The sequence below is a fragment of the Hydra vulgaris genome, chromosome 13, assembly GCF_038396675.1.
Source record: "Hydra vulgaris chromosome 13, alternate assembly HydraT2T_AEP".
In the NCBI taxonomy this organism is placed as follows: Eukaryota; Metazoa; Cnidaria; class Hydrozoa; order Anthoathecata; family Hydridae; genus Hydra; species Hydra vulgaris.
In genome coordinates this window covers 1,585,001-1,610,752 of record NC_088932.1, presented here as the reverse complement: position 1 = coordinate 1,610,752, position 25,752 = coordinate 1,585,001, and the positions used below count along the sequence as shown (strand labels likewise).

The 25,752-nt window shown below is 25.6% G+C and overlaps 1 protein-coding gene across 4 annotated transcripts in view; it reads right to left on the bottom strand.

The window, feature by feature from the left end:
- The window catches only part of LOC100203937 (uncharacterized), a 252,056-nt gene that overhangs the window by 86,327 nt on the left and 139,977 nt on the right, over positions 1 to 25,752 (bottom strand). For all 4 annotated transcript variants that reach the window (XM_065815356.1, XM_065815357.1, XM_065815358.1 and 1 more), the window contains 9 exons: positions 24,236 to 24,400; positions 23,721 to 23,885; positions 5,272 to 5,436; positions 4,563 to 4,727; positions 4,113 to 4,277; positions 3,718 to 3,867; positions 1,239 to 1,403; positions 807 to 971; positions 370 to 534 (listed from right to left, as the gene is read on the bottom strand). In XM_065815356.1, coding sequence (XP_065671428.1) covers positions 370 to 534; positions 807 to 971; positions 1,239 to 1,403; positions 3,718 to 3,867; positions 4,113 to 4,277; positions 4,563 to 4,727; positions 5,272 to 5,436; positions 23,721 to 23,885; positions 24,236 to 24,400 — 1,470 coding nt within the window. The remainder of the gene's footprint in view (positions 1 to 369; positions 535 to 806; positions 972 to 1,238; positions 1,404 to 3,717; positions 3,868 to 4,112; positions 4,278 to 4,562; positions 4,728 to 5,271; positions 5,437 to 23,720; positions 23,886 to 24,235; positions 24,401 to 25,752) is intronic.

The window sequence follows — 25,752 nt, the reverse complement described above, 5'->3', positions numbered from 1 at the left end:
AAGAAATATTCTTCTTGGAGGCAATATTTGGAAAGCTTTTCCAGAAAAATAGTCCGCAACACTGAAAGGAATAAGAACTAAGTTTTGAATAAAAAATTGATACAACAAAGATGTTTATTGAAAATCTCGTAATATACTTATGGTGTATTTCTTCAAAATAAGTTTCAAAAATTTTAGGGGACAATCCATACTTTGTTTCATACATCAATAGTAAGATTGAATGGATGTTAAGTTTGAAGATGTTTGAGGATGATTGTTTAAGTAATGAAAATAAAAATAATAACGTACAGTTATAATAAAAAAAGAAAGAATATTGATAATGATAAGAGAACAATTTCATAAAAAATTAACCAGTTAGTCATTAAATACCTGTACATGTAAGATTTTTATAACAATCAGTTATATCAGTAGTGTTTCCAATACATAAATCAACTGTACCAAAGCAAATCCTTGTTCTATTCATAATTCCAACACCACAAGAAACAGTGCAATTAGACCAGCTGCCCCAATCTGACCAACTTGACTTTGAGATTGCTAAAAAAAAACAACCGTGACATTATATGGCAAATTAAAATGCAATTTTGCAAAGTCTTTTCAAATAACCGTGACAATAACAAGGAGGAAAATAAGGATGATGATGAGGAGATGAAGAGATCTTTCTCTTCATCATTGAATGATGAAGAGAAAGATGATGAACTGTCTCTTCATCTCCTCGTCATCATCCTCATTTTCCTCCTCGTTATTGTCACGGTTATTTGAAAAGACTTTTCAAAATTGCATTATGATAAATAACACTTTTTAAATACCTGCACAAGTTAAATTGCTATAACAATCAGTTATATCAATAGTGTTCCCTACACACGATTTAACTGGGTCAAGACACGTCCTTGTTCTATTCTTAGTTCCACCACCACAGGAGACACTACAATTTAACCAACTACTCCAATCTGACCAATATGATATAGGGTTTGCTAAAAAAATAACATGAACACTACATAAAATGGCTTTAGTTTTCATTAATATAAAACGCAGCTTGGAGTAGTTTTTGAGAAGAATAAATTATGATGATTGTCATGATAATGGTGATGATAATGATGGTAATGACATAATGATAATGATGATGACGATGATGATGATGGTTGTGATGATGATAATAATGATTAGATGGAAGAAATAATGTTAATGTTGATGATAAAACAATAATTTTATAACACATTCAGCATTTGTTCATTAAATACCTGTACATGTTTGATTACTGGAACAATCAGTTATATCAGTAGTATTTCCTACACATAAATCAATTAAACCAAGGCACATTCTTGTTCTATTCATAACTCCAATACCACAAGTAACAGTACAATTAGACCAGTTTCCCCAATCTGACCAACTTGACATAGAGTTTGCTGAAGTAAAAAAAGTGTTTTCAATTTTGTATAATATAATAAGTAATAGTATTGTTATTATTATTATAATTTTTATTTATCATTATATATTAATGTCATTAATATCAGGTTTTTAGATTAGATTATTACTATTTATAAATGACCTTAAACTATAACAAAGCTTTTTAGTTTTGCATATTCATGCATATTCATACTTTTTGAGAAATTATGATATATATATATATATATGTGTGTGTGTGTGTGTGTATATACATAATAATAGTAATGGAACTAAATTTGCCACAAAAAAAAACTTTGACAGGCCTTGTTCAAAAGCGAGCCGAAAATATTTATCCTCGAAAATATCACCGAAATATTTCATAACCGAAAAATTTAGAACCGAAAAGTATACTTTCATTGCAGGATCGAATTACAAAATCCTTTCTTGCGCCGAAAGTTTTAGAACCGAATTTTACAACCGAAAAAATTTAGATTGAATTACAAAATCCTTTCTTTTTTTATTTTAATTTAAAAACTTTATTTCACGTTTTTCGATCGAAAAATTTTCGGTTCTTTAATTATTTATGACATTTCGATTGATAATTCGTTCGAAATTTTTTCCGTTCTAAATATAATTATGACTTTCGATCGAAAACTCGATTGAAATTATTTTGGTTCTGATTTTTTTCGTGAATATTTTCGGTTGTGTAATAAATTTCTCATATTCGGTTCTAAATTGAAATTTATGATTCGATTGAATCATAGGACACCTTCAGAAGTGCTATTCAGCTTGCTTTTTTTCGTAAATGTTGAAAGTGTCCAGTTAGCCAAAAAAAATTTTTTTCGGAATATTAAAATTACCATTTAAAATCATTTATGTGACATTTATTCAGAAAATATTAGATCCTAAAAAATTAACCTCTTAACTGCTACTGAGGATTATTTAAAAAAAATTTTTTTTATTATAAATAAAAGTTTTAATTTTTATTTTTAATTTTAAAATTAATTTTTAAAATTAAAATTTAGTTTTAAAGGAATGTAAAATAATAAAACAATGAATGTAAGATTAAATGAGGAAGAAGTGCAAGGCTGGTTAACAAATAGATACTGTTAACCCCTTAAGTCTTTGCCTAAGAGGCCTTCTACAAGATAGTAGCCGGATGCATTTAACATATGCCCAAGATGAGTATTTTTATTGAGAAACCATCTCTAGCCTTAACTCAACTAAGAGACCCAAGGCAGGGGGTGTTTTAAGTTAGAGTTGACTTCTCCTAACTTTTACTTAAAAAAGCGTATCCTACAAGGCAGCAGGACATGAAGCAGATTGTATTTAGATTAAAATATATATATATTTTTTTTTGTTGTTGTTATTATTCATCTCCTCAAGGCCGAGAAGGCCACTACAGATGAGGAGGCTACTGGTTATAACCCTTTCTCAACTCTATAACTCCAAAACACGAACCTTGACGAACAAGTCAACCAGTTTAATTTAATAATTATATAATAAAAGAAATAACTAAACTTGAGATAAAAGGATTTTAATATTTAAAAAGATTGAAATTGTTTAATTCTAAAAGTCTTTAAGTAAAATAAATAACAAGGTATTGGATGAAAAAATATTATTGACACAATGTGAATATAAGAAAATAAAAGTGCAAATTATTCTTACAAGACCATAGATCTATATATATAGATCCATAAAATGATGATGATGATGATGATGATGATAATAGATATGATGATGAATAATAATAATGATAATGACAATAAATATTAAAATGATAACAATGATGACGTCAGCAATAATGATAACATTGATATTGAAAATAATGAAAATTATAAAAACACTTTTTAAATACCTGCACAAGTTAAATTGCTATAACAATCAGTAATATCAGTAGTGTTCCCTACACATGATTTAACTGGATCAAGACAAATCCTTGTTCTACTCTTAGTTCCGCCACCACAGGAGACACTACAATTTGACCAACTGATCCAATCGGACCAATATGATATAGTGTTTGCTAAAACAATATCATAAATTATCACATTAAATAACTTTAATTTTCAATAATATAAAATGTAATTTTTTTGCAAGTATTTTTTAAGAAGAATAAATGATGATCATATTAATGATCATGATGATAATGATAAAGAAGGCATAGTTGTTGATAATGATCATGATAATGATGGTAACAGTGATAATGGTGATGCTGATGATGATAATTATGATGTTTATGATGATGGTAACAATGATTATAAGGAAGCAGTTGATAATAATTATGATGACCAAACAATTATTTTATAAGAAATTAAGCATTTATTCATTAAATACCTGTACATGATTGATTACTGAAGCACTCAGCTATATCAGTAGTGTTTCCGCCACATAAATCAAATGTACCAAGGCACATTCTTGCTCTATTCATAATTCCAACACCACAAGTAACAGTGCAATTAGACCAGCTGCCCCAATCTGACCAACCTGAAAAAAGATTTGATGAAATAAAAAAAAGAGAAGCTGGCATCAAGTGCAATTTAAAATGCATTTTCGTAAAGTCATTTTTGGATAACTGTCACGATGAAGATAATGATAACAATGATAACAATGATGATGATGATGATGATGATGATGATAATAATAATAATGATTATGAGGAAGAAGATGGTGATTATAATGATGAAAAAAAAATTATTTTAAAAGACATTAAGCATTTATTCATTAAATACCTGTACATGTTTGATTACTATAACAATCAATTGTATCAGTAGTGTTGCCAAAACATATATCAATTATACTAAAGCACAACCTTGTTCTATTCATAATTCCAACACCACAAGTAACAGTACAATTAGACCAAGTTCCCCAATTTGACCAACTTGACTTTGAGTTTGCTTAACAAAAAAATAAACAAGATATTAAAAGCTAAAGATTAATGATGATGATCTTCATTATCATCAAAAATCTTTTATTTAGGTGATAATGATGATGATAGTGATAATGATGGTGATGATAATTGGCTAGATAATGAAAAATAAAATGGAGGATAATAATAATTATGATAATTATTTAAAGAATGATGACAAAAGCAGATAACATTAAAAGTTAGAACATTAGAATAATGTTAACATTGAAAATGAATGTGATAAGAATTATGATAAACAACACTTTTTAAATACCTTCACAAGTTAAATTGATATAGCAATCAGATATATCAGTGGTATTCCCTAAACAAGATTTTACTGGATCAAGGCACATCCTCGTTCTATTCTTAGTTCCACCACCACAAGAGACACTACAATTTGACCAACTGCTCCAATCTGACCAATATGATATAGTGATTGCTAAAACAATAACAAAAGCATTTAATAAAATGGATTTTCATTAATATAAAATACAACTTTGAGTAGTATTTTAAAAGAATAATGATATGTGAAATGATGATATTAATGACTATAATGATGATGAAAAAGATAATGATGATGTTGATAATGATGGCTATGATAATAATACTGAAAATGATGATGATTATAATAATGATAATGATGCTGATGACAATGTTTAATAATGAACACAATGATGATGACGATGATTATAATAATGATAATGATGCTGATGACAATGTTTAATAATGAACACAATAAAAATGACTATGTTTATAATGAAAATTAAGAAGTTGATGATGATGATAAAATTGATAGTTAATAACAATGATGATAGTAATGATGATGATAAGTTTGGTAGACACTGCAAAAAAAAGATACTAATAATAAAGACAATGAATTAAAGAATGATGACAATGGCAGATTATCATGATAACAATGATGATGTTAGCAGTAATGAAAACACTGATGATGAAAATAATGATAAATAACACTTTTTAAATACCTGCACAAGTTAAATTGCTATAACAATCAGTTATATCAGTAGTGTTCCCTACACATGGGTTAACTTGATCAAGACACATCCTTGTTCTATTCTTAGTTCCACCACCACAGGAGACACTACAATTTGACCAACTGCTCCAATCTGACCAATATGATAAAGTGTTTGCTAAAACATTAACATTAATTTTCATGTTAAATTACTTTAATTTTTTTAATATAAAACGTAACTTAAAAGAGTTTTTGAGAAGAATAAATTACAACAATTGTAATGATAATGATGATACAGATAATGATGATGATGATAATGATGATGATCATATGGATGTTCAGTAAAGCAGCACCAATGTTCTTACTACAACACATTTGTTCAATAAAGCAACGTGACATGGCCTATGTTGGAATTTGCAGCCACTTTGATTTTTATTGCAACTTGTTGTTTGTTATTGCAACCCAAGGAGTGCATGTAAAGCCTAGTAAACTCTTTATTTTTTGAAACAAATAAGCCAGTATAAAGTAAGCCAGAATAATGTTTTTATGACTGCCATATAAATATTTGTCCTATTTTTTAAGATATATACATATAAATTTATAAATATACATAGTTATAATAAGTTGAAATGCGAGCTTATCAATTCACATAAAGTAACCCATCCGAGGATAAGCCATTGTAGCAACTATGCGGGAGAATGTCCAGCCGATTCTTGAATGCGTTGACTGCTTCTGCATTCACTTTATCATTGGATAGCGACTTCCAACAGTTCACGAAAACAACAGTTTTTTCTGTTAGTGAAGAAATTACTTTGCAGTGCGCTGTTATGGACTATTTCTTTGCTCAGTTGTCCTCAGTTGTCCTATAACCAGCTCTTGGCTCTCTTATGATTATTGGTACACACCATTTAACTTTGTCGATTCCTTTTAATATTTTAAATTGTTGAATGAGGTTGCCCCTTTGTCGACACAAAGTTAGACTAGTTAGGTTGAGTTTGATTAGCCTTTATTTATAGATATGTTGTCTCATTGCGTTTCCAAACTTAGTGGCTCAAAGCTGAACTTTTTCAAGTGTTTTTTGGTCCTTATTTGTCAATGGTGACCAAGTGCATACTGCATATTCCAAATGTGGTCTGACATATGTTGTATAGAATTTTTTCCATAGTGCTGAATCTTGCGATATAAATATATTTTTTAACAGTCCAAGAAACTTTTTTGCAATCAATGCAGCTTTATTGACTTGTTTTTCTGGCTTAAGATCTCGACTTATTGCAACTCCAAGGTCTATTTCAATCATCGTTGTTGTTAGATCTCTTTTTGCGCCTGATAGTAGATCTAGCATAGTGTCTGCATAATGTCTAGCATAAGTCGCTGATTTGTTTGCTCGTCCAGTGTGCATCAATTTAAATTTAATAAGATTTAGTTGCATTTGACAATTGCAGCACCAATCACTTATCTTGATGATGTCATCTTGCAGGCTTTTAGTACCAAGCTCTTTGTTTCCTGGGCAGATTGGTGCTATTAATTTGGTGTCGTCTGCAAACATTTTGCAGCAAGAGTTAGTGTTGTCTGGGAGGACGTTATTGAAGATGGTAAATAGAACTGGTCCTAGCATGGATCCTTGGACAACATCGCTAGACACTGGTGCCCATCCTAATGTTTTGTTACCTACAACAACTTGCTGTCGTCGATTTGTTTAAAATGAGCGAATCCATGCAAGCATACTTAATATTTGCTCAGTTTTTCAATAAGCCTAGTATGCTGTACTAAATCAAATGCACGTGAAAAGTCAAGAAATACAATATCTAGTGGTATTATTTTTGCCATTGTTTTGGTGGCTAAGTCCATAGTTTCCAGAGGGTTGTACAAAGATTGTCCTTGGTGAAGTAGATAATAAGTTCATTCCGTACTATTTTCTCCATAATTTTGCATGGGACCGAAGTCAAGCTGATTGGTATATAGTTTCTGGGATTTGTTAGCTTTCTTTTTTTAAACGCAGACTAGGAGTATATATATATAAACATATTTATATATACATATATATATACACACATATATATATATATATACATATATATATATATATATATATATATATATATATATATATATGTATATATATATATATATATATATATATATATATATATATATATATGTATATATATATATATATATATGTATATAAATGTATATATTTTCTCCATAATTTTGCATGGGACCGAAGTCAAGCTGATTGGTATATAGTTTCTGAGATTTGTTAGCTTCCTTTTTTAAATGCCGACTAGGTATATATATATATATATATATATATATATATATATATATATATATATATATATATATATATATATATATATATATATATATACACATATATATATATACATATATATATATATATATATATATATATATATATATATATATACATATATATATATGTATATATATATACAAATATATATATGTATATATAAACAAATATATATATATGTATATATATGTATATATATATATATATATATATATATATATATATATATATATATATATATATATATATATATATATATATATATATATATATTTAAACAACTTTAAAAAGTATTCTACACAATAGAGTGCTCAATGTTCTTAAAAGAACAGAGCAATTATATTAGTAGTAGAAAATCACTTAACAAAAATTTTTTCCATTTCACACTGTGTTTTATCAACAAAAATTTATCAGAAATGGATGATCAAATTTTTTAATTTGATCATCCATTTCTGATAAATCTTTGTTGATGAAACACAGTGTTAAATGGAAAAAATTTTTGTTAAGTGATTTTCTACTACTAATATATATATATATATATATATATATATATATATATATATATATATATATATATATATATATATATATATATATATATATATATATATATATATATATATATATATTTATATATATATATTTATATATATTTTTTAATTTTTAATTATTTAATTTTTAATTAGTTAATAAATACTTGAATTTATTATTTTATTATAAAAATATATTTTATATTATATTTCATTTTAATTTTCATCTATATACAAAAACGATTAACTACAGTAATATAACTATAACTTACTTTAATGGTATTTCTGTTAAAAATCTTATGTAATTTATTAGAGGGAGGAAAATGTTTGTCTACTAATTTTAGAAAAATTCTACCTATATTTGTTGAAACATTTTTGCTGTACGGGGGGTTGAACCAAATTATGTTTCTATTTCTATTACGCTTTTTTGCAATTTTCTTTTCAAATTTTAGCTCGAAATTTTGAAAGCCACTTTTTTTAAGGGCATCTTCAATAATATCAAATTGTATAAATAAATGCACATTTATACAATTTGAAATTAGAAAAATTAGAAAAGATATTATTAAAGTTTTTAAAAATATTGGCTTCCTAATTGAAATAAATATAAATTTAAAAATAGTGAATTTTCTTGATGTCACATTTAACCTCTCAGAAAGTTCCTATAAGCCCTACAAAAAACCTAATGACGAATTATTGTATATTAATGTAAATTCGAACTATCCCCCTCAAATTCTAAAACAAATTCCAATTTCAATTAACAATAGGCTAAACCAAAACTCTTCTAATGAAAATATTTTTAACTCCTCTAAACGCGTTTATAAAGATGCCCTTAAAAAAGTGGCTTTCAAAATTTCGAGCTAAAATTTGAAAAGAAAATTGCAAAAAAGCGTAGTAGAAATAGAAACATAATTTGGTTCAACCCCCCGTACAGCAAAAATGTTTCAACAAATATAGGTAAAATTTTTCTAAAATTAGTAGACAAACATTTTCCTACCTCTAATAAATTACATAAGATTTTTAACAGAAATACCATTAAAGTAAGTTATAGTTGTACAAAAAATTTAGAAAGAATTATAAAAGGCCACAACTACTCAATTTATAAAATTGAACATATAAAAGAAAAAAACACTGATTATTGTAATTGTAAACAAAAAATAGATTGCCCTCTAAATGGAAAATGCCTTTCGAAAAATGTAATTTACAAGTTCATTGTTTCCTCACAAAACAACCCTGATAAACAATATATTGGCTTAACCGAGGGGGAATGGAAAAAACGTTATGCCAACCACAAACAATCGTTTAAACACAAAAAATATTCAAAAGAGACTATGCTGTCAAAATATATTTGGGATTTAAAAGAAAAAAATAAAAATTTTAATTTACAATGGTCTATTCTAAAATCTGCCCCTGCCTATAATAACATTTCCAAAAAATGTATGCTATGTTTGCAAGAAAAATTTGAAATAATTACTCATTTAAATCAAGAAAATTTATTAAATAAAAATCTGAATTAATTTCTAAATGTAGGCACGAAAATAAATACCTCTTAAAAAATTATAAAAACAAATGACCAAATTAAACTATCCCCATTCCAAAGAAAATTATTTCATAATTACTTTCTGTAACTTCCCATTAACAAAAAAATATAGTAAATAAAAATATTTTATAATAATTTATAACTTCCTGTAAAATATTTTTTTCTATAAATTGAATTTTTTTTGAGATTTAGTAACTCTTCCTGATGATCCAGCAATGGTGAAACTTTAAGTCGAAGATAAAAGTTAGATAAGTGTTTTTTACTAATTTATTATTGCTCTGTTCTTTAAGAACATTGAGCACTCTATTATGTAAAATACACTAACATAATTTACATATATATATATATATATATATATATATATATATATATATATATATATATATATATATATATATATATATATATATATATTTATATATATATATATATATATATATATATATATATATATATATATATATACATATACATATATTTATATATATATATATATATATGGATATATATACATATAAATATATATGGATATATATACATATAAATATATATATATATATAAATATATATATATATATATATATATATATATAAATGTATATGTATATATATAAATAAATAAATGTATGTGCTTATTTGTCATAAAAAGGTTTGAATGTGTATATAGAATTATTCAAGTATACCATTGTTGTTATTATCATTATTATTGTTATTATTATTATTATTATCTTTATTTCAATCATTATAAACATTATTTATATTATGATAACCATTATTTATATATTATAATCATCATTGTTTTAATCATTGTCATTAGGTGTTTACTTAATGTTAGTGGTTTTACTATTTGTAGACAGTTTAGTGTTTTTTATTAAATTAAATGTTATAAAACAAAGAAATTGCTTTGTATGACTATTTTTCTCTGAAGGTTCAACTTATTTCTCCGCGCAGCGGCCTTGTTCGTCAAGGTTCGTGTTTTGGAGTTATAGAGTTGAGAGAATTTTATATTTTAGCTATATTTTTTAATAATATTTTTCTTTTGCTTTATTTACAGCTAATGTGGTTTAACCTATGAATCATGAGCTGCCATGTTTAAGGATATGTGGTCAAGTTTTTTACTTTGTGTGTAATCTTAGGCCAGATCAAGATATTCCCTAAACACATGTCAACTGTATATCTATACATTATTCATTAATCTTCAACTAAAAGCATGATAAAGTATTATTGTTTTGTACCAGTATCTAAAACTTATTTTGTTGAACTTTGGAAAAGTTGCAAATGGTTCTGCCTCACACTGACATGGCCTATGTCAGTTGTAAATCATTCAATTAATTATAGATTTTAGATTATTCTCCTTCTCTCCATACTTTTAATGTTGATTTTACTGAATTTGAATTTAATACTTTTAATTAGAAGGCTTTTTTTTAAAAGTGTTCAAGTCCATTATTTCTATAGTTGAGTTTTCGCAACTATAAATTATATTGTGGAAAACAACTGGAGGAGAAAAGTCAGGGAAATCGAACATAAAGTTGGTACACACTGAATATAAATGGTAGGTGTCAAACAGTCTGACTATAACCCGCATTATGGATTGCTTACTGCTAGCATGTTTAATTTGTTTTTAAATATTAAGGAATAGAAAAAATTTTTTTTGCTGGATGTAATCAAGAAACATTGATTATGCCTTTAAATATTTTATTGCTCAAAGTTTAATATTTTTTTGTAAAGTTGTAATCAACTTTACAAAAAAATATTAAACTTTGAGCAATAAAATATAGTATATGTTTTATTGTTTAAAGTTTAATGTTTTTTTGAAAAGTTAATCATAAGTATATGTTTTTCTTTACTTTTTAGTTTTGTTATTTTAGATAAAAGTTTTACACAATGAAAACATTGTCTTTTTCATGAAACCTGATTATTTTTGGAGAAATTAGGCTTAATTAAACACTTTTAAAAATAAATTTTATCCTATTTAACTTAAGCCTTTTTAAAGAAATCTATAAAGTTTTCTTGAAAAAACAGTTAGAAAATAATGACAATTTATAATAGTCTTAAATTTAAGTGATTTTAAGTTTATAAATTTTTTTCATACATTTAAATATAGCTATTTTTTTTTAGTTGGCTTCGACATCACCTTATTAGTTTGCTGACTGTTGAAACATGGTTTTAATTTAGTAAATTTATATGATATGTAATTTACTGTATTAATTGTTAGCCAACAGTCAACAGGGAGTTAGTCAACAGGGAGAAACTGGAACTTTACATAATGAAGATAAAAATAACTTTTTTTACTAGTAATATAACAAAACCAGTTTTTATGGTTATTTGTGTTATTTTTTGTGCTACTATGTTGTTTTTGTTATTATCATTAAAGCATTAATATAACCTTCAATGTAATAAATGGCTCTAACATATTTCTTTACAGCCCAACATTCAGCCATCTCATTATGTTACCTTGACTAAGCCATAAATTATATTTTCAAGAATTCGAAAATTATGTCATAAATTTTCAATCCAACAAGCATCCACCAAAGTTTTTCTTAAGCATAAATATAAAAAATATAAAAACAATTTATATGTTTAATTAAATTAAAGTTAAAATTTTTGAAGTAGTTTTTGAAAACTTTCTGAAACTTAACTTATAGTAGCTAAAAGACTTTCTGAAACTTAAAAGTTAAGAGGTTCTACAAAATATTAAAAACTGTAAAAAGACAAGATTTAAAAAAAACTGAAAATCTATAAAAAAAAAAAAAAAAGTAAAAACTTTTCCAAGTGTAACAAAAATCAAATTAAAACTTAACATCAATCAAATCTCAACATAAAAAATCATGCTAAAATGATAAACTAAATCAGTTATTCTTTGAGTTTATTTTGAAATAAAATATAATAGAAGATAAAGAATAAGTGAAAAAAGCAAAAACAGCCTATAAACACTAAGCACAGCAACAATAGCACTAGGCATGATATATATGTAAGCTCACATTACATTTCGATATTAACAGACATTGTTCTGTTCTTCTAGAATAATTAGAAAAAGCTAGACAACACAACCTAATAACACTGCTTGGGGCTGCCAATTAACACAAGAACTTAGTAAGATATTTTATAAGCTAAAATACATAAACTGAAGGGATTTTATTTATTACAATATTTGGACAATCAAGTGACAATTATAGTTAAACAATTTGAATAGTTATATCATAAAAAAGAATGCAACTCCTAAAATATTTCTTATACATAGTCATTATCAATTTTAGTATTACATCAAGTTCGGCTTTACTAAGTCTTTTCTAATGAACTAGCTAACTATTGAATGGATTATTCAATAATTAGCCAGACACTGGCTCACTAGTGAATAGAATATTCATTAGGTAGATAGAAATAATTATATTCCTTAATATTCAATAATATAAAATTATAATATTTTATTTTTATTACTATTTGTATTTTTATTAAAATTCTTTTATTTTATTAAATTTTTACAATGATGTTATTAATATTATTATGTATTTAATAATGTGTTCTATTTTTTATGTATTAAATTTTTTTTTATTATCATGTGTGAGATGTTATCATGTGCATCTTATAATTTCCTTATTGAAATAAAAGAAAGTGAGAACAGCGAAGATTGAATTAAATAAGAAGAACTAGACATGCTGCTAAGTCTAAATAACAATTTTGTTTCTTGAATAAATGTTACTCCACGTTTTAAATTTTGAAGTAAATTTTTATTAAAATAAAGTCGCTTTTTTAATAAATAATTTCATTGACTTGAAAGTTTGCTATATTACAATATAATTTATGTTATTTTTTAACCTTTGATTGAGCTATAAAATGCCCTCATCTGTGAGTCAAACACGTAGTAGACCTAAACTTAGGAGAATTTGGTTTTATTTTTTTTCTTATCAAAGTTATCAAAAAACAAAAATTTTTAACAGAGAATCTTTTACAGTAGCTTTTAGAGGCTAAAAATCAAACATTGTCAAAGAACTACTATACCTGAAAATACAAAAGTTTTAAGTTTGTACCACGTTATCTTGTAAACCAAAAAAATGTTGCCTAAACATTGTTTGGAAAATTAAAAAATAAAATTAAAAAAATCCTCATATAATCTTCTTAATTTGCATTTTTGTGAACTTTTATCTCTTTCTTTTAAGTATTAAACATTTATATTTTTTAACGCAACCATTTGAATAACATAAAATAATTATTAAATCAGATACAAAATAATTTGCAACTTGAACAAAAAAATTTTTTTAAGAGCGTTTATGAGGTTCTATAATAATTAAATCCACAATTCCATGCAATACTGAGGTTAAAAATCATATAAAGACATAATATATTTAGAAATAAACTACGCTTATAAATTTACCTCAAACATCAAGATTGTTGTATAAGGCTTATTTTCATTTATATGTATATGTATATTTATATATTAATTATATGTATATTTATACATTAACACTCTAATGTAGGATCAAGTTGACGCTAATAGCTTTATGAAGGCAGTATTGGCTATACCAGCTGACAACGTTAAATAAATCTGCAATATTACTTATACCTAAATATAAATAACAAAGAATATTGAATTCCTTTTTTGTGCAGCAACACAAAAACAAATGCCACTAACTTAATTTAAAAATTAAATTTTAGCTTATGATCTATTTAAAGCCAAAGTGCATCAAGTCCCAGAGGAAAATAAAATACATTATATTTAGATTATACTCTCTATAATCATACATAAAAACAGTAAATATGATCAAAATCAAGTTATTTTAGATCTAACTCAAGTCTAAAATATTACTACAGTACAACTAGTACTACAGTTCACTGTAGTACTAGTTAATCCTTTTCAATAACGAGTTCACTAAAGAGTAAAAAATTTAAATATATCAGTGAGGTAAGTTAAGTTAAAACAGTGGTTGATATTGGCAGAGTTTAAAAGCTATCTTTCCTGCCAGCATTGCTAATATACAAAACATAGATAGTTTTGTGCTTAAGGTGCTTTCATTAAGTTTGTATCATTCATATCAATCAATGTAAGTTTCATTAAGGTGCTTTCATTAAGTTTGTATGCTGAAAAAACTTAAAGTGCTATAGTATTAGAGAAAGAAATTAAAAACTCACAATTTTAAGAGACAATTATTATATTTGTGACTAAAAAAAGGTTTTGTTACTGTTCTTGAACTTTAAAAACACGAATTTCACTATATAGAAACCAAAATTAATATAATGTGGTTGAACCTAGGCCTTTCAAAAACAAGATATTAGTAAACATAAATTTTCTTTTTTTTTAACATCAAGACCCAGAGGGTCATCAGAGGGTCATCAGATCCTCTCTTGGACAGCAATTATAAGAGGAATATTGTGAAAAAAAAATCCTTCAAAAATATTGTGAAAAAAATGACTTGATTTGTACTTTAATTTACAAAAATACAAGTTCTGTATTGCAACATGTGCATGTTTGGTAAAACAACGCACATGTTGCAATACAGAAAATTCGTATTTAAAACTTGAGTTTTGAAAAAGTTCACTTTTATTAGCAAAGTTTATACTTTTTAGACATTTCACATAGTAAACAAAAAAAAAAAACTTTAAACACTCCCTAATCAACCCTACCCTGAACTCGTTATTTTAAGAAAATTAAAGTGAAGTATTTGTTTAGTAATTTATAATGTAAAGTTTAATTGAATTCAGAAACTTCAAAACAATGAGATGATTTGTAAAATGGCAAAAACTTCAGATGTAGATATTTATCATTTATGAGTAGATTTGAAAAAAATTATTTTAAAAAATATATCCAATCATCTTTTTATATTTCTTTATTTTTTTTATTTACACTAAACCCCTATTTGAATAGATTTGGAATTGCAATACATTTTTTGCAGAAAAAGCTATATATTTAGTTTGACACAAATATATATACCGAAAATAATATATCTTGAAAATTTAAAATTGTTTAAGTATAATTAAAATTTTTTTTTTTAAGTTAATTCAAAAAACTACCTGTCAAAATCCAGTAGGCCGATCATTGGGTTGCAATAAAGAACAGAGATCCATAAAATGATGATGACGATAATGATGATGATGATGATAATGATGGTGATGAGCATGGTGATTTATGGTATTGCAACATCAATGTTCGTTATTGAAGCTTTTAATTTCGGTATAACAACTAGATTCGTTTTTGCAACTTTAAGGATCGTTTTTGCAACTTCGACATTCGCTTTTGTAACACCAACATGGGAAAATTTTTTATTGCAACATTTAGTGGCACCCCGTGTAACTACTTTGCTTGTCCGCTATTAAACTTTCATTTAAAAAGTTCAAAAGTAGGAAGTTAAACTTTTTTTTTTTTTTGTAATAGTCTTTAAGAATATTATAAAAAGCTAAAAAAAAAAATAACTATGATTTGATTTTTTAACTTTCTGATACTCGTTGATCTTTGAATATTAGTTTAACTGTGTTTATGGTTTAAAAAAATCAAGCTATGTTAAAGTGTTATTTTTGTTGTGGTGACGCTTCCTCCTGTGAAACAACATGTCCACTCTGTAAAAAAGTAATTGACATCAATTGTCATGGAGGTGTGATTGAGGATGGATATGTTATTTGCAAGATATGTGCAGATGCATATTTATTTATATTTTTTTCAAAAGCCATCTAAACCTTACTAATTTAAAAAAGTTTGCAATAAAGCACAATATAAAGTAACATAAAACTGAATTACTAGTTTACTAATTCACTTTTAAGTTGTTTATATTGTTGTATCAACATCTCTCTTTTTAACACCTTTTAGCCATGTTATTGTTTTATTGTTGCCATGTTATTGTTTTAGCAATTCTACTCTTTAAATCAACATTTTGCTCTAAATCTTCCACTGTTGTTCCCATGAAACTTTTAGAAAAGGTTGTTCTAAATCTTCCACTGTTGTTCCCATGAAACTTTTAGAAAAGGTTGTTCTAAATCTTCCACTGTTGTTCCCATGAAACTTTTAGAAAAGGTTGTTCTAAATCTTCCACTGTTGTTCCCATGAAACTTTTAGAAAAGGTTGTTCTAAATCTTCCACTGTTGTTCACATGAAACTTTTTAGAAAAGGTTGTTCTAAATCTTCCACTGTTGAAAAGTATAGTATTGTTGGGAGAGGTATATGTTTTTGTTAAAGTTGATATCTATATATCTATATACTAATAAAATGAATTTTTTCAGATTATTATGTTATCAAATCATGTTTCACAAAATGATAAATTGATACATTTAGATCTATTTATAAAAGTTTTTACATACATGATGTAGAAACTTTTATAAATAGATCTAAAATAGAATAATAACTTTCTAACATTTATATGTGTAACATTAGTGCGTGTAAATAAAAGTTATTAACCCTGTATTGATGCAATTTAATATAAAAGTTATTAACCCTGTATTGATGCAATTTAATATAAAAGTTATTAACCCTGTATTGATGCAATTTAATATAAAAGTTATTAACCCTGTATTGATGCAATTTAATATAAAAGTTATTAACCCTGTATTGATGCAATTTAATATAAAAGTTATTAACCCTGTATTGATGCAATTTAATATAAAAGTTATTAACCCTGTATTGATGCAATTTAATATAAAAGTTATTAACCCTGTATTGATGCAATTTAATATAAAAGTTATTAACCCTGTATTGATGCAATTTAATATAAAAGTTATTAACCCTGTATTGATGCAATTTAATATAAAAGTTATTAACCCTGTATTGATGCAATTTAATATAAAAGTTATTAACCCTGTATTGATGCAATTTAATATAAAAGTTATTAACCCTGTATTGATGCAATTTAATATAAAAGTTATTAACCCTGTATTGATGCAATTTAATATAAAAGCGACATTTTTTGTTTTAGCTTTTCAAAAAATGACATCAGAAAAAATAAATGAAATTGCTTCATCCCAACTTCTTAAGCCAATATTTTCTGGTGCTGTAAGTTAATTTAAATATTCATAAATTTTTATTTATTTAAATTATTCTAAAATGTGTCAGTTATGTGTGATTTTAGTTTTCTAATTAATAAATTTTAGTTAATGAACTTAGTATCCAAGTTAATGCATTCTTTATATATATTATAAATGTAATTTTAGGTCTATAGTTACAGACATGATTATTTTCAAGCTGGAGGACAAAAAAAAAGTATGCTTGCAATAAAGTAAATATATAGATTTTTTCCTTGAAGGAGAAGCATTTAAAGTATACTATATTTCACACAAATACTACTTTACTTCAGTATATTTAAATACTGCATATTGATTTATAATTGAATCTAAAGTGTTTTCTTTTCTAAAACTGTAATATGCACTTTTGCCTCTAACCCAAAACTATTTTTTTTTGATATTACAAATAATATTTTTTATCCATCCATCCATAGAAAGTTTATGTGATCAAGAATTAACTGATTTATTGAATAATGATCAACAAAATGATTTGTATATTTCACTTGCTAAATCTTATCACTTGCTAAATTTCATGTTGAGCAAGTTGATAGAGTTAGCTGTTGCACTGTAATTTTTGTTTTTTATGTTTTTGATTTTACTTTTTACATTTGAGTCAATCTTTCTACAAAAGTTGATTAATCAATTCGGATAAATTATGATCTAAAAAAAACCCACATGACTTAAAGACAATATAGAAATTAAAGCTGAGTATGTTGGAATGAATACTAAATTTCCTATTAAATTGTATTTTTTTGTGTTTAAATTTTGCACTAACCTACACTTTTTTGTGAGCTCTCAGTAAATTAGAAATAGAAATGTTTAACTAGTGAAATAATCACAATATTGATAAAAATTTTTAGTGTGTTATTAATAGAATATAAAATAGAATTTCTCTGTTCAATAGTTTATGCCTTAAATTACCTAAAGCTAAAATAAATAAAAACCTTTTAAAGTTTCTTTTTTTTGTTTTTAAGTAAATCAGGCATATGCTCTTTCTCTTAAAATTATATCTTATTCAATATTGAGAGAGGTAACAATATTGATAAATATATAAAAAAAATAGTACTACCAATTACCAAAATTCACAAAATCTTATCTTAAATTATCTTTTTTATTATCCTGTTATGTCATGTATATGAAGTTTTTATTCAACTTTTTTAAGAATGTTTTTGAAGATGTTGCTGATCTAAGTGAAGAGTTACAAATAAATGTAACAATTATTTTGTTTATATACATATACATATATAAATAATGTTAGTGTATTCTACAAATAGAGTGCTCAATGATCTTAAAGAGCAGAGCAATTAGATATACATATTTATTGTTTATTTAAAGTATTATCTAATAATTTTTTCCTAATAAGGAAAAATTGTTATGTTAAATATTTTCCAGAATATAAATCTGAGAATTGTATAATTTTTAATTTGTTGGTAATTTGCTTAACAGGTTTTTTCAGATTTAAATGAAGATATTGAATTTCACGTTGAACAAGTTGAAAAAGTAAGTTGTTGCACTGAAACTTTTGGTTTGCGTTTTTGATTTTACTTTTTACATTTTTAATAAGTCAACATTTCTACAAAAATTGATTAATCAGTTCAGATAAGTTATGATCCAAATAAATTGGGCATTTTTTCTATTCTTTCAAAATTACCTCATTGGCAATATTGAGGAAAAAAACATTATTGATAAATACGTAAGAATAATACTACTACCAATTACCAATATTACATATTAATAAAATATATCTTAAATTATCCTCTTTATTATACTGTTATATTATTTATATGAAGTTTTTATTCAATTTTTAATTGGTAATTTAACAATAGGTAATTGTTGATGATGTTGGTGAAGTGAAGAGTTACAAATGTAATGACTATTATTTTTCTCTAAACGTTGGTTTATTGTTTACTTTGAATTAAAATATATATTTTTCAATTCTAGGAATACATTAGTGATATGACCAAAGTTTATAAAAAGTTTGGAAGGAAATTTGTAATTCTTTTTTATGTTTCATAAGTTTCATGAGCAAAAATTACTATATGAGTTTTTTAATTTATTTGATTTTATTTAATTACTTTATTTAATTTTATTTAGATAAAAGAGAATGAAGTTTGCAACAATGCTATTGAAAGGTTTATGTCTTGTTTGAATTTAGATTATAACTTTTGCTTTCACTTTGGTTACTGTTAATAAGATTGTAAAAAGAACAATAAAGTTTCACAAACTTTACACTTCTTAATGAAATTTTTAAATTTATAGGAGAGTATAATAAAATACTTATATCTATTATAAATTACTATATATCTATTAAAGTTAAATTACTCTTATCTGCTGTCTTCCACAATAATTTAAGAGCCTTAACTTGCTATATCAGATTTTAAGTTGGTTGTCTAATACTTTAGTAATTTTTGTTTTTTCTCTTGTTTTTTTGTTACTAACATTTTATCTTTGTTTTACCTGTTAGATAATTGTTATATAGTCAAAATATGATGGATGAAAGTGAGGAGTATTCTTATTCTATTTGTATATTCTTAATGCTATTTTTTTTTAGATATTCAAAGAGTGGAAATCTAAAAAAAATCAAGAAAAGCACCTCAAATAAATATAAAAGTTCAAGTTCACATAGTTCATATAGGTTGCCAGTACAATGCCCGCTTCCAGGATGTAATTATAGCATAATTGATTTACCAAGACATGTTCATCTAAGCTTTCAAAGGTATAGGCCAAAAAGTTAAGAGGAAAATTTGATTTGAGAAAAGTTTCAAGTCAATCTTCCAGAACAATTAAAAAATACAGATGTCCTATTTGCAATGTTATTACTAAAAGAATACACGATCATTTATATAGATCTCCTCATTATCTCAACAATCTGTCTAAGAACAGAGAAATGTTTGATAAAAAAGTTCTATATAGCAAAGGTACCAATTTAAAATTAAAATTTTTCTTAAATTTCGGATTTAAGCAAAGTTAATCCTCCAATTGTAAATATAGAAAAGAGCCTAAGCTCTAACTACTCTTTTTCTTGTATTCCGAACAAAGATAGTGTACTGGTTGAACCCTCATTTCAAGATTATCTTGATGTATTTAATTTATATTTAAAAAGTTTATCTGGTGGCAAAAAAGATAGTGTAGCTGCGCAAGAAGAAAATGAAAATAAAATGAAGCAAATAATGAGGATGATGCAAGTCGTGTCACCACAAGAACCTTGTTACACTAAGTTTTTTTACATGTAATTAAAAAGGGTTATGAACCTGGTACCCAACGATCATATTTGCTTTCTTTTACTCACTTTATAGAGTTTTTGATTCGGTCTAAGCTAACACCACATGTTGACAATGTTTTGCCTGTAAATATTTCTGTAGACGTGTTAAACTCATGCAATAATGAGGTTTTTAAGTGAAGAAGTGATTTAAGAAATGATGAAAGCGACAGGCAATTCACCGTCATGATGCAGGATCTAGAAAATATTATTCCATTAGAAGCTTTCCAAGCAGTGCTTAATAGTGACTTTTATGTTGAAGTGAAAACTAAAGCAAAGACAATTTTTTCAAAGTATGAGGACAAACAATCTGAATATTTTATTACATGCTCAATGTTTGCAAATTTGAGAGACAGCATTTTCTTTAGTTTAATCATAAATAATATTTCAAGGTCTGTATCAAGCAGTATCCAACATGACTATTAATGAGTATTTAAAAGGAACATACACACTTACTAAGAGTTTTATTGTTCTTGTGAAAAAGCAAAAAACAGCACAGAAATATGATCTATGTCAGATTAATAAATGAAGAAGTAAAACTACTTTGTGATTGTTATTTGAGAATTTTTATAAATCAAATTCCAGGTAAAAAGTCTTTTAATTTATTTGTAACATGGTCTGGTTGTGACTTAGAGTCACAACCAGACCAGGTAGTGTTTCAACGCAGCTAAATTCATTTTTTACAAAATGCTTACCGTGATGATTCTTGTGATAAAAGAAGTAGTGCTACTTTAGTGTGAAAATCTTTTTTTGACTTTTTTTTATGATAATCACCCAGAAATAAAGTCAGACTCTTATGAAGCATAAAAAAGAGACTGGCGAAAGATGATACTATCTTAATCAGAAAAACAAGGAAGTTTCTGAAGCATCTGAAAAAGTTAGTAAAATAATTTTTGGTAGAAATGAGACTATAGTATCTGACTATGGCAATATATCGCAAAACATTCCAAGATCTCAATGTTTCTCTATTAATTCAAATGACGAAAATGATAGTGATAAAGAATATCAACCACACAATAAAGATATATTATCTTGCACTAAAAAAAAATGGATACCAGAAGAAGTTCAAGAAATACAAATTTATTTATGTTTACAAACCAAAAGTCAGTTATTTCTCAAGCATCGATATGTGAAGTTACTTACTCAAATGAAGTTTTAAAACATCGAACACCAAAACAAATTTATGACAAAATCAAGCATATGCATAAATCAAGCGTAGTAAATTATAATGATAACAACCAAAGTATTCAGATAAAGACAATTTTTACAAAAGATCAAAATAAAACTTTTAAACAATTGTTTTAGTCTTTATCTTTAAGTAGATCAATTGTGTCAAAGGAAAATGTTATGGCTATAATTAATAAAAATCTTGAAGCCAAAAAAATCTTGGATGATCAATTAATTGCAAAAGTGCGATACCTTAAAACAATAATAACAACCGAAAAACATTAACTTTAACTTTGTATATCATAACTTTAAAGTATTATTGTTTATTTTTTTATAATAAAAATTCAATTTATTATAAAATTTAAAATATAAAATTTATTAGTCTTTTTTATTTTATTAGTCTCTTTTATTAGATCAAAGTATAAAAAAGATAAACAACTGAACATGTTACATAATCAATTTAAATATTTGTTTAATCTTATAATAATAATTATATAGTTTTAATTTATGTTTTGATTTAAACATAGCATAAAAACAAAGTTTGTTATTTATAAATCTTTTTTTATAATATATTTTTATAGATATAAGTTGTTATGACTTTCTAAAACGACACTTGTAAGGATCAAGGCAGAGGTTATTAATCAGAAATGAAAAATACATTTCAAAAATAAATAAATATTTAATTTATTTGTAAAGTTTACTTAAAAACATATAAAACCTTTTTGGAACTATTCGTTAGTAATTTAACACTAAATTGTTCTGTAATGCAACGACCATCATGTTCTGTAATACAACGACCATCATGTTCTGTAATGCAACAACCATCATGTTCTGTAACAATAGCTACTTTAATGGTTATTCTCACAACAAAAAATAAATTTGAAAAATTTATTATTAAGATATTTTAATGCATATCGGTTGCTAAAGATTCAAACACCTAATACAAAAATTAAAAAATCCTCAAAGAAATTTTCTCGAATATGCACTCAAATATGACACTTTTAAACCCTTTTTTCAACTTTAAACTAACGCTCCAAGATTACTCAGGTAATACAGTTGTACCTTAAAAATTTTTTTAAAAATAAAACTGTGATAATTATTAAATACCCAAATATAAGAAAGGTGAATTTCATCAATTATAGGGTGATGTAGTCATAAACTTATTGAAAATCATGTAGAACAAGGACTTTTCACATCACCTTTTCTTTAGCCGGAGTACTGATAATTTCGGTAAAGTAACATTTTTAAAACTTTAGCTTAAGTATCAAGATGAATAATTTTTCAAATAATTTTTTTTATTACATGGCCTGAGAGTTAGAAAATAAAACTTTCTTTTAGAAAGCATTTTGCCAAAAATATTCGCTTTTAAACCTTAGAACCACGTTGTTATAATCCACCGCGTAAAGGTTACATTAGCGAACCCGAAATCACCATACTGATGATAATGATGATGATGATGATGATGATGATGATGGTTATAATGATGATAACTCATGTCATGTATATATGAGGTAGATAATTAAAAAAAAAAAAAGGATAATATTAATGATGATGTTAAATTATAGAATATTGAAAATGATAGATTATCATGATAACAATGATGATGCCAGCAGTAATGATAACATTATTGATGAAAAAATGATGAAAACTATGATAAAAAACACTTAAAAACCTGCACAAGTTAAATTGCTATAACAATCAGTTATATCAGTAGTGTTCCCTGCACATGATTTAACTGGATCAAGACACATCCTTGTTCTATTTTTAGTACCACCACCACAGGAGACACTACAACTTGACCAACTGCTCCAATCTGACCAATATGATAAAGTGTTTGCTAAAACATTAACATTAAATTTCAAATTAAATTACTTTAATTTTCATTAATATAAAACACAGATTGAAATAGTTTTTAAGAAAAATAAATTATGAGGATTGTGATGATAATGGTGATAATAAAGATAATAATGCTGATAATGATGGTTATGACAATAATGATTATGATGATGATAATGATAATGATGATGATGATGATGATGATGATGATGATGATGATGATGATGATGATGATGATGATAATGATGATGATGGTTGTGATGATGATAATAATCATTAGATGGAAGAGGATGTTAACTTTGATGATAAACAATAATTTTATAACACATTCAGCATTTGTTTATTAAATACCTGAACATGTTTGATTACTGGAACAATCAGTTATACCAGTAGTGTTTCCTACACATAAATCAATTGAACCGAGGCACATTCTTGTTCTATTCATAATTCCAACACCACAAGTAACAGTACAATTAGACCAGTTGCCCCAATCTGACCAACTTGAAATAGAGTTTGCTAAAGTAAAAAAATAAACATGACATTAAAGGACTAAAAAAATACCAAACTAAAATGCAATTTTTAAAATCCACTATAAATATTGGTGGTGATGATGATGTGACGATGATAATAATAATGATATTAATAATGACGATTAATCATGAAAATGATGGTAATGATGATTGTTATGATAATGACATTATTAATGATCATGTATATTACAGTTATGATAATAAACATTGATCAGATATTGATAATAATGACCATGAAAAACAATGATAATAACAATGATAATGACAAAAACAAAGATCAAAACAAATTATAATAACTATAATAAAATCATCTCAATTAAAAGATAACACCGTAAATACATTAAATAAAACAAAAACAAATAAAGAAAAAAAGAAAAGAAAAAGAAAGAACAAAAACTTAAAGAAAAACAGCGATTAATGATGATTACAATTTATTTAATTTTGTTATTAAATTTACAGGGTAATTAAATTTAAGATTAAATAAAATTAATTACATTATTTTAAAGTTGATTTTGTGTTTTAGATGATTTTATTTTGTTGATCTATGTTAGAAGAATAAGAAATACTTAAATCAAGATAAATCAAAATATACAATAAATACTATTTTGATTTAATTTTAAACTGCTTAAAACAAATATTCATTCCAATTTTTATGTCTATAATTCATGAGACTAAAGTATTTATTTATTGGGTACCTGCATATCTTTGATTACTGAAACAATCAGTTATATCAGAAGTGTTTCCTACACATAAATCAATTGTACTAAGGCACATTCTTTTTTTATTTATATTTTATTCTGATTCACTCCCAACAAGACTGCAAGCAACCGCTGTTAAGTTGGGAGTTACTAGAAAAAGAGAATCGAGTTATAGAACAAGGAAACAGTTGACAGAAGATTTAATATGTTGAAGGTTGTATGAGTCAGGAAAACCTAAAGATGGGAGAGAGTTACAAAGGGTTAAAAAGCGGGAAAAAAAACTAGACAAATAAAAGTTTTTGGAGCATGCATGGACAGATATAGTAAAAGAATGAGACTTTGATGAATGTTAAGTCAAGCTAGAATGAGTTTTAGTTGATGGAACTAGAGATATCTCATTTGAGCAGCAACCATGGTAGTATTTGTAGAGAAATGAAAGATGTAACTTTATGACCATGGGAACGAGGCTCAGGATTAGCAGATAGAACGGGTCAAACTACATTTACAATGCATTTTTGGACCTTGTCTAGAAGAGAAAGACCATCTTCTTTAAAGTTTATGTGGATTTTTATTTATAAAATCTATATATTATTAATATAGTTTGTTAGGATCATTTGGATTTTTTGTAAAATATTTTTTA